This window comes from Lepidochelys olivacea (genome assembly GCF_965140295.1).
Source record: "Lepidochelys olivacea isolate rLepOli2 genome assembly, chromosome: 11".
NCBI lineage: Eukaryota > Metazoa > Chordata > Testudines > Cheloniidae > Lepidochelys > Lepidochelys olivacea.
Window position 1 is genome coordinate 59,539,477 of NC_140421.1, and position 13,533 is coordinate 59,553,009.

Sequence of the window (13,533 nt, forward strand, 5' to 3'; positions counted from 1 at the left end):
CGCCGGGGTGGGGGGAGGACAGGGCGGGCGCTGTGGTTTGCAGGCGAATATAGACCAACCAGCTGTGGGGGCAGGGGAATAGACGCACGTGGCTGTTTCTGCTCTGCGGAAGACCCGCCGAGGACCTTGCCCAGTGCGTGTTGTTTGAAAACCATGCTCTGAGAGAGAGCGCTCAAAAAAGAAGCCATGTATAGAAACCTTTTATATTTGGTAACCCTCGTTACTCGAATGCTCCGTACCTTTTTTTTCATTTAACAAAAGGGATTACACCTTCAGCTGTCAATTTGTGGCATGCTGTGGGAGTTGCCATAAAAAGCCAGATTACCAGGGAAGCTGCATACTACACCACCTCTGGTCTTGGTGAATGGAAGCTGCCCGCTTTGCAAGCCACGCTCCTGAGCACTCTAGAAAGGTTGCTTACAAAAAGTAAGTAAATAAAAAAAAGTAACAAGGCAAGTTAAATCATTAAGGAAGACGTTAGCAGTCTCCTAGAGTTGCATGTGGAGTGCTGTTCAAATTCCATCTCTGGAAATTACATTCTCCCGACCTAAAAGCATTGATTAAAATTCACCAATCATGTTTGACTTAACTTCTGGTCAAACTGTGGCATAAAATTAGTGGATACTGTTAAACAGCTGCCATGTTTCATCCCAAATTAGCTACATGTCAGAGATGAAGAAATGACATCTGAATTGAAATTAATCCCAGTCCCTGATAACAGCAGAAGCATTATTCTACATGCTCAAGCAAGTGTTTGACTAAAAAGAGGCTTCAAAGGAGGATGGGTGCAGCAGAGGTCATTCTTCTTATTTATGTAAAGGAAGTGATTCCACAATCTAAAATTTAGATCAGAAGCCCTCTCTCTTACTGAAGTCTTCCTTCATCGCTGTAAAATTTGTATAGACAGGATGGTGGAAAGGCTGCGGTCTCTGCTCACAGAAAATTAGCTTACTGAACGCAGCAGCACCTGGAGTGTATACCATATAAACTCTAAGCATATTCCAATATTTTCAGAACTAGTCTCTCGGTTATTATGCAATTTCATTTGTAAAACAGTAACAGAATGATACACTTTATCTTCTCACTACCCGTGTCCTCTGGGCTTTCTTCCTCCCTTTTACTCTCTGCACTTCCCTCTTCTTCCTGTTCCTTCACAGGAATAGCCTCCTTTACTCCATATTAAGTTTACTTAGAAAAAATAAAATCAGTAAATACTCTTTTTTGTATGGGATGAAGTGCATTTACACAACAGACTGACACCCAAGGAAAGTTATCAGGTAAATTGGCATTAGCAGGATATTAATCTGAAATACAGTCCATTAGCATTGACAGAGATATATTGCATATTAATTGTCCAGTACTCCCCCAGAACCACTCAGTATCTGTGCTCAGCATAGGTCATCTAAGTTTGTAAAATGAATGAAAGACCATTGCACTAAGAAACTATATAGAAAGATCCACTACATATTGACCTTAACAGAAGCAAATCTATAAAACAAGAAAACTATGCTCAGGTTAAAAAAATACAATTGACACAAGGTGTACATATTCATCCAGAAACACCACAATATTTATTATATATATATATATATTCTGCATTGCAGACTGTTTTCCATTTTATACATCTCTATTTACAGTGATTTAAAATATTTTTTTTTAATCTCTGGCAAATATTTACAAGGTCAACAGTAACTACATTTCACATTTCAACAACAATCAACAGCATTAACCAGCTTCAGTAAGACAGTTAAGATAATGGCTTACATGCACCAATAACATGATCTTCAATATGTGTCATCTTCAGCTCTGTAAGAGTGAAGATTTTCACTGGTTCCAGGTTAAAGGACATCATGCAACAGAGACTGCATTTACTACATACCCATTCTGTTTAGTTTTTCACCAGCACTATATCCTGAATGTTTGTGAGTGCATACCAACATGCAGGGTTACACTGGTGAAAAAAGGGCGTCTCCTACACAATTAAAACCCTTTTGCCAAACAGATTTGTCCACAGAAAGTAGGTTATTTGCTGTCTATACTCCTTTTGTGACAGTGATAAGATTACATAATGCCAAAATAGTAAAAATCCTTCAGAAACCTTAGTTCAGAGAAATAAACCTTGTATGACAGAAACAGTAAGAAAATACTATCTCAATCCTTGTAGATTGTTTCATTTTGCTAGTCAAACTGACTGCAAATTCTATATTGTTACACGAACAGTAAGACTCAAAAGATTCATTGTAAAGTAGAGGAATTTATTACAAATTTAAAAAACACAGCATGGGGTACCCCAGTTTACTTACAGCAAATAAAAGCTACCATAGTAAGTCCAAAAAGATAATCTAATTATTCAAAATCTTTACTAGCTTTTGCCTGGTGTCCTTGATATGGAAAAATGTTTCCAGTTAAATGACTCTTAAGGTTATTTACTTTATTACATGGTTTCATTCCATAAATAACCAACTAGTAATGCCCTTGCCCAAAAGTATGCACTTTTCTGCAAGAAAACAGTAAAATGTAGTGTTTCCAAGTCTTATTTGAACACACAAACATTTTGACCACTAGCAAACCAATGGATACTTTGCAAAGACAAGTAATTTATCCTGAGTGATTGCTAACTCACATTGACTGCACATTAGAAGCCATGTACTTTTTGCTAGTAACATTTTTCATAAAAAAATACGCAAGACTAGTGAATGGTCTGAACTGGAGGGAAAAGTTTCAGTAGCTTATTTTCTGTCACTTTTAAGTCCTATAATGTCAAGGAGAAGAAATGTAATTTACTTAGAGAAACTACAATCAACCTGTTAAATTTCCTATTCAGTGCTAGAAAAGAGCAGGATCAGTTGTCCTAGACCTGAAATAAAGATACAGTGACAAAGCACCATAAAGGAGTCTTATTGGAGGGTACATCTAAACTATTAGTTATCTGTGTTACAGACTTGATATAGCTATTTGCTCATTTGAAGGCATTTCAGTAATTAACTTGATTTTTCTAGAGCTGATTAATTTGTTTGGAAATTCGATTTTTTTAAAACTTCGTTTGACAGAAATGTTCAGTCAGAATACAGGGGTCTTCTGCTCTATTCGCTCACACTTCACGCACTGCTTGTAAACCTGTAATAGGAATTCATGACAAAATAATTAGATGGCAAAGACCTAGCTCAAAATGCAGTCCAGGATCTCAAAATAACTGTACAACTGTTTCCTTCCATGTTTCGTCACAGGAATAGAAAAGCAATCCTGTACATTAGAAGGGACAATTTATTGAAGGATGGACCCCATTTTAATTACATTTGGTCCCTTAATGGTCTCTTTTGGTAAACTCTCTGATGCATATAGGAAAGATAAAAGGAATTTGCTTTTCTGTTCAAAAGGGATGACACTAAATCTTGAAACAGAATCATCAGTTTGCATCTAATTTAGTTAAATCTAGAATTAAGCTGTCTGATTTGGGATAGATTGTCCACTAATAAAGTTCATTTCTCGTCCAGATTGTATCTGAGGTTCTCCGTATTAGACTTCTAGGGAGAACTACAAAATAAACAACTTATTCTTATCGCAAATACTGACCCTAGCCAACCCCCAGGTAAAATTTACTCATTATTTTAAGTGGCTACAGTTATTTCCTTTCTTCCTGTTTTATGCTTTGCAAGCTGGGTTTAATAAGGTAGGATTTTAAAAATCCATATTAAAAATATTAGCAATGGTCATATGAACATATGTATGCCAGCCTTGCAAAATCTTATTCTCACGCTCACTTGGGGTGTTTTGTTTTGACATAACAGTGACAGATCAGTTTCCCCCACTCCTCTCCATTATCTTCCATCAAAATGTAATAGGTATATACACTGGGCTCTCTGCTGATCTATTATGACAGTTTTGAAAGAAGGGTTTATATGTTCATTTATACTTCAGCCATAGAAAATTTCTAAATAAAACTTTTGTGCAATGCACAACCTTGATTATCCAAATGCCGTAAGGAAAAAATGAGGAGAAACAAGGGAATTTTCAGTAAGGCCCAGGTCCTAGAAACAAACACTAAGTTTAAAATACCAAACAATATCAAATATTGGATGGTCTGGTTTAAGCTGAATACTCAGTGCATGTACACTATAGTGAATTTGCCCTTTTTATTTTACATGTTTGGAATGGACTGGCACAAGTTACTTCTGGCTTTTCCCCTTGAGTTCTACAATCATTCCTGACTCGAGAAATAAAAATACATGTTCATTGTCCATGCATGAACTATTCTCACAATGCCAATGGATACAATAGATATACCTAATGCACTTGATAGTAAGTTTAACATATTACAGTAACATGTCTTAGACTTAGGCAATGCTAGATTGCAACAATTTAGGGTTTGTATGATTTAATATTTAAAATATCAAGACTGTCTTTTTGTTCTCTTTGTATAGTGCATAATAAATAATAGGTTAGTTCATATTATATTTATCAATTTTTTCCACAATTTAGGGGGACAATATTTTGTACAACTTAATTTCAGAATTATTTTCTTTGATTGAAAAGTCATTTTGTTCATTTCTTTCTTCAGATTGTTTTGATTTCCAAGAGTTTTTTTATTTTTGATTTAAAAAAAATCAATCTGAAATTATTTATCAATCCATTTGTCTGAATTGTTTCCAGGTTTAAGAAAATTAAAATGCCTTAAATCTTAAAGCAGGTAGCAACTGGCTTATCTGGAAGGACAAAAAAGTTTAAACTGTTGATTTAAAAATGGCCTCAGTGTAGAATAATCTGTTCCAAAATTAATCTTCAAAATATATTTGTGAACCTTTTTTCATTATTTTGACATTTTTCCCTTGAACTAAGCTTTAAAATTAATTACTAGATATCCAAAAAGCAAAGCAACCCACTTTGTATTTGTCACTATTTAGTAGTAGATCTTACCCCCTTAATTTTCTAATATGTTTACATTTATATACAATACACACACAACTGAGGCAACTGATAGTCAACATATGACAAATGTATGTACCTATCCACACACAAACCTCACATGGTGAGAAAAAGCTCTGCCCCAGTACATTCCACTATTCACAAAAGTAGTGCAAATAAAATATTTTGTCAGAAAACAATATTTTCACTATTCCAATGTTAAAGCAGGTGATTTTAATTACTTTAAAAGCTTAGTAAGAGACATATAAGAATTTGTTTGGAAATGTCAGATTTATCTATTTGATACTATTATATTTGCAAACCATACAAATATCTGATATAATAAATAATTGGTGTGATAAAATGTTCACTGATACAGAATGGAAGGACAGGCCTCACACAGCTAAAAAAGCTTTTTCAGGGTCACATCACAAAGGGTATTCCAATCTGTATTTGAGATGTACCATAAGGTACAAAGTCTCAATATTCTGAAAACTAAATTAAATGGATGGATAGTACAGTATTTAATCTTCACTTGCAACATTCGTTTAAACAGCTATTACTTGTCATCTTGCTGCCTGCATGAAAAATGGCTCACAGCTCAACCAAAATACCACTTAAAATAGCTTAAAAGCTGATCAAAGATTTAATTAGCAAGCCAGTTATTTTATATTTCCTTAAATTATGAAGCCCCAGAAAAAAGAGAGTTACAAATGCCAGCATATTATTGTGCACAGTTATGCTAAAAGCAAGGGATAATACATTTATCCTTACTTAAATGTGTATCTACACCTAGCTACAGTACCCATAGTTCCCCACCTCAGAGTTGTGCGTATATACTATCTCAGATGAGGAGGAATGTCGTATTCTACATTCTGACCTTCTCTTGTATACTGCAACTGTACTCAACTATTGCAGGGGTCTAAAACTAGTGCATGATGTTACATACCAAATGCATTATAATTATGGAGAGAGAATAGAGTGAGGTAAGGATAAAGAACTTAAGTCTAAATCTTTGTCACAGTTATCAGAAACCTATTATTTTAATAGTTTTGTACTTAGTTTAACAGTAGCATACAATACCCTCCAAAGTCAACTCTGATTATTCTTTGTTTGTATCCCAAGCATTTCCATTTCAGTTAATGCCACAGTACTTTGAAGTTCACTGAAGCTCAGTACATCATATTTCACAACTACCTTGACATGGATTGATGGACACATCTAAAAGCATTAATGATATATAGCACTGACTTGACACATTATAATGACTGCTTCATTTATGTTAATGGATGAGTCATTCCAGAACACAGAGAGGTTGATCAGCGAACGTCTGACACACAGCACTCAAAGGATCCTTTGGACTAGTTATTATGTATCATGTCAGTCCATAGTGTGGAACAACTAGGATGTTAATAGGGACAAAATTTGAACTCTATCAAAAAGCATCTAATAGAGAAAGTAGTGTGCATATACACAAAAGCAGGTTAACGAATACGTATAACAGATTTATAAAATATAACAAAGCACTCCACCAAAATAAGGACTAAACACCTTCAAAACTGGTTTTAAAAAAGTGACTAAAACGTAATTCAAATTTGAGCACCCATATTTGACTCCCCATTTGAAATCACAGGAATATTTCATTTTGCTGAACTGGTTTAACTGTATTTTGTGTAAGAAATGGATCAAGATATGGAAACTTGTTTGCTAAGTTTTAGCCTGAAGCAAAATTTTTTAGAAGAGTTATAAATTCCTTAGGTGAAAACTAACAATGGAAAATACAGAACATCGATAGCAGAGCTACCAAACATCACTTTTTATATTTTTGTGTACATCTCTATATAATATATATACACATACATAATAAACACTTGAAAAAATATATTAGGATTCTTCCAAAACTAGCCTGAACTTCTGACTTACGTTTCCACCTCAAGAACTAATATAAAGGAATAATTTGGTCCTTATCAATTTGAAATTATCTTTATCTTTATTAATATTCTTTTTTTTTTTTTTTTTTGGTTTAATCTGTTCCAAATACATCTCTACTCCTCTTTAAAAACATCAGACAAGCTTCTGCACAACCATAGCCATCATATTAAGTGTCTCCATTGCCTGTACTCTAGAAAACAAACTGACAAGTGTAGCCATCTCTTGCTATGTTGTGAAGCATCACTATTTTTTACAGTACATATTTTTAGGTCAACTTTACTCCAGGGCATTACCTCTTGGCTACTCCAGATTTCGTCTTTGTTCTGTCAGTTTATGCATCCCTGGCAGTCCTTGCAACTTAGCTGCAGTTTTTAAAGAGACGATAAAGTGTTGTTTCCTTTTTCTTAACTGAATGTTTGTGTTTAAACATTTGTGATTTTTGCATAATTCTGAATGCTGTTTGATGCTGTCATTCCTCTTTGAATGTGAAATATGAAGATTAAGTGACCAAGTAACGAATTCAACAATAAAAATGTCTTCCTTTAACTGTTTAAACTATAAGCTTGAAAGTCACTTTGGAAAAAATGCTACTTGAAATGAGGGTGTTAAAAAGAGAAGAAGAATCAAAAGCTCGAAATAACATTTAAACAACCAACCCATTAAATAACCACTAGCAATGTAATGCCATTTTAGTTCTGAATTTCATACAGTCTTTATAAATCAAAAGATAGCCTGTTATTGGTAGCCATTTGTGTATATTTTTTCACAGTGAAAAATATAAAACCAAAGTGCCTACATAATGAAAAAAATTAACTCTCATCTGTTCCATGGGTTAATGGCCTGTAAAATTCCAGGTCACAACAGAGTAGAGAAACAAGGCTGAGACGTCCTCTTTTCTCCTTAGTTATCCAAAGAAAGAGACAGGCTAAACTATGATGAACATTCCCTTTTGTAATCAGAAATGAACTTTTAAGTAGTGATCTCCAGCATAGGTACCAACTGCTGCCCATCCATCAATCACTTAGATTCAGGACTTGGCTCAATGGCATGAGATCAGAGTTTTCTAGGAGATTGCCTGCCTCCATCAGCAAAACGATCAGATAATATTTACAAAATACAATGGATTGTAAATACAAAGGTAGTGAAGTGTGGTCCTTCTGGGAGAAAATACTGTGAGTACCCCGTTATACCAACATTGTTTCTAGAAAGTGTTGCACATTGACGCTTCAGTGTTTCCAGCAAACCATTATCTCAGTCCCTGATGCAGCTCCTTGGAGGATTATGTCTGGACTACAGTTTTCTTAATCTATGCTGTGACTGAACTAGGAACACCTAGAAAGCAGGAGGGGGCTTCCTAACAGCTTTGATACCATAGAATGCAGCCTGAGAATCCCTCTGTTTACCTGAAGATGCACTTGTTCAATTCAGTGATCATCACCTCACACAAATAGAAGCAGAGCTAGTAGTTAATTGTTTCTGGGAAAGCGTGTGTCTCCTTCCCATTTTTGAATTATTTCAACAGGTTTGGCCTTTCCAAATTCCAGTCTATAAGCAGAATGACCCTGTGTCCTGGCCGGGGGGGGGGGGGGGGGGCGGCGGCGAGGAAGACTTATAACATAAATATGGCTACAACGCCATAAGTTGTACACTGTGACCTACGTTCTCTACTTACAGCCCTCTCTTTATCTGAGGGGCAACGACTTGGTAATAGGCATGTCTCCGCTGTAAACAGGAAGAGTTTCAGGAGTAGGAGAGTAGAGGTGAGGGTGGGGAAGGAAAAGAACAATTCTCATTTTTAATGGAAAAGTGCATTAGTCAGCCAGGAGCAATGACATTCCCCTCCCCCAGAAATGATTGCACAAGCTCAGAGAGGTCCAAAGTCACATTAGAATCTCTGAGGCACTCCTGGTTCTAAGAAAAATCATGATCCAGTAGTCTTTGCAGTACTGTAGACTGATAAAAACTAACCCGTTTCTATTTCTTAACAAAGCCAAAGCATCATCTCATAGGGATCACATTCACCATTTCCTCCAATATCACCAGTCTCACAGTGTTGAAATGGGACTGATCAGCCTACGATGGATTGCACGTCACCCAAGGAGAAAGGAAGGTGGGGGAAAAGGCATACAGTACATTTTATACTGCTTCACAACCATGTTCACAAAGGTGGGGACTGGGAGTGAGGGGAGATTTATTGCTGTTTCATACAAAATACAGGATGATATCTAAACTGAATCAAATGAGATCACAATGGTCAGTATTTTCACACTGTGGGATGAAGGTTCTTGTTCTTGCCCAAGGATGAACTGTCTGTTGGTTAAAGAGGAAGAGGGGAGTCAAAGCTACACCTGGGATATCAGCTGCATATTGAAACTTGGGGATCGAGACTGCTTTGTAAGGGGAGCCCCTGGGGTAAGGAGATCTTTACCTTCCCCAGTTTGGCCTAGCCGGTCCTCCTGTAGACTGATGGTTGAAAACCGATTGGAATTGCCAGCTGCTAGATTAGTAACACCCTCAGTGCCAACCCCAACAGTGGAAGCTGCTTGACCACCATTCACATAGTCAAATGATTTACTGGAGGAAGCACTGGCGGTCCGGATCAGGCTCAAGCTACTGGCTTTTGGTACCACCTGCCCAGCAGGCAGGCTGAGGTGTTTCTTTGTAGGTGTCATCTCAATTGTTTCCGCAGTAAGGTCAGTTGGTTGGTGCAGGTACTGCCTCCGAGCTACTGAATCTCGAGGGCTCTCATTGGATTTAGTAGCAGATGATGTTTCTTTATCCTTAGCTGAACGCCCACTTGCTGCTTTCCTTAAACTGCCTCTCTGGGATGTGGACGATAGAGGCTTGGTCCCAACTGGCTGGCTACTAAGGGAAGCTCCTGATGAAAATCCTTCGTCAGCATCATTGAGGTTCACAGACTCCTCTCTTCCATTTATACCCTCAGCATCTACAAAAACCCAGCACAAACAAATCAGACCCAGAAACTAAACAGTCAAGTTACATGAAGTGGATGTGTACAGATGTAAACAAAACATCACTAAAAACAAACTTCATTTTCAGCTCCAAACACTTTTCCACTAGTTAAAAAATACTGATTCCTACAACCAAAAATCTTCCCGCTATACATAGTGGATGGTAACTTTAGTCAGCACCAAATTACAGTACTGTACGCTAGGAGCCTGATTTACCTCTGACTTGCCTTATTTTACACTGATGTAGCCTCATTCACTTCAAGGGAGTTATTCCTGATTTACACATGTAAATATAAAAAATCAGGCCCCATATGGTTTATTTATTCTCTGTTCTATTCACATGCACTGTGCCCAGTTCTCTCTCACTTGTATAAACCTATTATGCTTTTGTGAGAGAAGAATCAGAGCCTCTTGTGTGTGTACTTTTTATCTGGGTAAACCTCTCAGCTTCATCATTTCACCACCTTCTGTAGAACTGATCAGCTCATCCTGATTTAGGGCTGTATCCCAAGAGATACAATAAATGCAGCTCCTGCTGAAGTCAATGTGAGTTGCTGCAAGAGCTCAGCAACCTTTAGGAATAGGTCAGACCATTGATCACCAATTGCCACCATGCATGCAGGTGTAGTAGATTTCAGCAGATGCCAACTGGCACATAATATGACTAAATTTTCTCCTGGAGGTAAACCCTAACTCTTAATTGTCATCTCTCCCCTAAACCCCAGTCCTCCTTGCACTTCCATGCAATTACATGAAGTAATCTTCCATCATATCACCTATAACCTGGCTACCTAAATATCTTCTATCTATTTGTATAGAATACAACATTAAGCTGCAAGTGCCGCACACTGTGGAAGAGACTTCATACTTCTGAACAGGACCTGCCTGTCAAACAGCAACCTATTGCTCCAGGCCATGAATGGAGAACAGAGAAAATCTAGAGGTGCCCTCAGTCTCCTGGGATGCAACCTGAAGTCTGGTTTTGAAAGTTGCGAGTTTAAAACCCAACTGTGAGGGTATGTCTACACTTCAATTAAAAACCCATGCCTGGCCCGTGGGGCTTGGGCTCAGGGTCTGTTTAATTGTGGTATAGATGAAATTAAACAGACCCTTATCCTGAGCTGAGTCAGCTGGCACAAGCCAGCTGCAGGTGTCTAACTGCAGCGTAGACATACACTGAGCGTATTAAGTCAGTGACCTTTGGAAACAAGTGTGGGTGCAAAGGTGGATGAGCTCTGCTGGTTTACCAGCTGTATTTACTGGCAGCAGGTTCCTTTGCAAACTACTTCTAGTCTGTGATTTTCATTTTGCTCCTTTATTTTCCATTACTAAGGAAACAGATGCATTTACTTCTTAAGTGTTTGCTTTCAGTCCTATACCATGAAACGGGCTGTACAAAAAATACCAAGTATTTTCATAAAAAAATTAATTTTGTTTCAGGACATTTTGAAGCCCCAAGGAAATTCATAAAGTAGTTTTTACATCAGAACATGACAAAATATGCATTTCTCATGTATTTGAACAGGACTTTGAATTTCAAAAATTGAAGTTTTTGCATTTGAGCAAAAGTGAGCTCATTTTCAATCCAGCTGTCTTACTTTCGAGATTAAAAAAGCTAAATTTTACCGTATTTTTTTTTTAAAATAAGGCCTTCAAGTTGTAAGAATTTCAGATTTCCCTGTGATAACCCTAAGTATGGCTGCTTGTCGGAAACCCCAGGGAGTGTGCATGTTTGATAGCTTCAACTGCTGCATTACTCCAGTGGCAGTTTGCTCACTCTGTTCTGGCACATACCAAAGAGATTGTCTGAAGCTCCTTAAACGGTGGCAAAAGGTTCATTCATACAGGAATGAACCTACCCTTCCACAGATTGTTGTCAGTGCACTGACAGAGGTAACACGTTGCTTTTAAACTTTCGAGTTACACTGCAGCCTCTTGAGGCCAGTACTTTGCTCTTGATTCTCCTTCATCATGAAAAAATCTCTCGCTTAGCTATGCATCATATTTCAGAAGCAGAACAGCTTTACAGATGGGGGTTTTTGGGTCCCTTTCAGAAAACCCTTTTCTTTGAAGCTAACATCACTGTTATTCCTGGGTTCAGCGTCTCAAGGGGGCACTTAGCCACTTTTTAACCTAAAGCCATTCTCAGTAGAGTACAATGCTGGTCTGCTTTATTATGTAATCCTCACAGGTTTAATCTAATCTTTAACCTCCCATAAACTGTAGGAGACTTCAGAGTACTGCAATCTTCATACCTAGAAAAAAAACTTGAGCCTTAGTACAAGACAAGTACAAACTCTAAGGGATATTTTCTAATTATTAAAATGCATTTACTACAACCTCCTGAATACATATTTAAAATGTGTTTTATTTTTTTTCCTGTTTGATCAAATCAGTCCTTTAGAAATATAAAGTGTTTGTCTTCTCATTTATTCACACAAATACTTCCCCACATTAAACAATGAGACATTTTATGAACAACCCATCACCACCACCACTATCCTCAAAGGTGCTGGTAAAAGGATGATACAACCGAAACACCCTGAAAACAAAAGCACCTTTTCCCATCAGACCCAGCATTTATGTTCTTTTATACAACCATGCAAAGCTGAATAAAAGTGCATTGATTAGGAACGAGGGCAGCAGCTAACACCTCCTCTCTCAACCCTCCCTTATTCAAATAGATGATGTGCAACTTGCAGGGAGACACCCCTAAGCAATATGGGAAAGCTTTATTTGGACACTGATGCAAACACTGTGAAGAAGCACCAAAGTGTTCATGAGAAAATAATCAGGGACGCTAAACAGATTATCCTACTTCAGAAAAACACCATGAGATAGCAGAAAGAAATTGGAAGGGTAAAATTGTAAAGTATCCATTCAATTTAGAGAGGAGAATGAGAGGCTCGGTGCAAGCTTTTGGATGCTGCAACCATGCAGAGGCCCAGGCAGCACAGCAATGCTGAAGAATGAAGAAAACAGACAAGACAACATGCAGGAAAATCTCCCTCTAGTCAGATCCCAGATACTCTGGAAAGTTCTCACTGGAGTGAAGTCTTTCACCTCAGTAAAATACACCTTAAATATATACAGGTATCCCACTGCATGGTAGTTTTCCTCTAAACACTACCCTCAGAAACAAGGGAGAGTGCAGTTCAGTTCCCTATACCCCTTATTTGGGGCAGAGAACCCAGAAAAAGTGGTAGGTTTCTTCTTTCCCAACAGAACAGTAACAATCAAAACAGCATCTTTCTCCTAAACAGCCCCATAATTGGACTAAAATCCTGGAAAGGAAGGAGCTTGTGAGAAAATGACAAGTCAACCACACAGCTTATGTCTTCAAGTTTCTCAACATTTTCTATAGAATTAGTGCTTCTCTAAAGAATGCACTTTTTATGTGACACAGAAGTCAATATGAAGTAGATCCTGCAGAAGTATTACCTTTATTTTGGGATTTTTTCCATGTCAGCTTTCCCCCTACTGTTATCTACTGGCCACAAATGACCATGTATACCTACTGCTGCAACCAACGAGAAGAGTATCAACACACATAACCCTTTTAAAAACACATCCTTTCTGCGGCGTCACTAAGCCACCTCTTGGAAAACAGCAGAACATTTCATGTATTGGTTCCAAACACTAGTTTAAAAGGGATATTTATACTGTTTATCCTTCTCATAATTAGATGCATAAACAAACTTGAATGAAAATGGAATTGAATGAAAGG

At 37.4% G+C, this 13,533-nt stretch overlaps 1 protein-coding gene and 1 long non-coding RNA gene across 3 annotated transcripts in view; one reads left to right on the forward strand and one right to left on the reverse strand.

Moving 5' to 3' along the window:
- The first annotated feature begins 136 nt into the window (after nt 1–136).
- LOC311528145 lies at nt 137–11,197 on the forward strand. Its single transcript, XR_014713523.1, has 3 exons — nt 137–426; nt 9,620–9,743; nt 10,625–11,197. It is a non-coding gene; the product is annotated as an uncharacterized lncRNA (long non-coding RNA).
- Nucleotides 8,432–13,533, reverse strand: part of HYCC2 (hyccin PI4KA lipid kinase complex subunit 2) — an 89,627-nt gene continuing 84,525 nt past the window's right edge. For both annotated transcript variants that reach the window (XM_084642820.1, XM_084642819.1), the window contains one exon: nt 8,432–9,781. In XM_084642820.1, the coding sequence (XP_084498946.1) occupies nt 9,177–9,781 (605 nt within the window). In that variant the 3' untranslated portion in view covers nt 8,432–9,176. The remainder of the gene's footprint in view (nt 9,782–13,533) is intronic.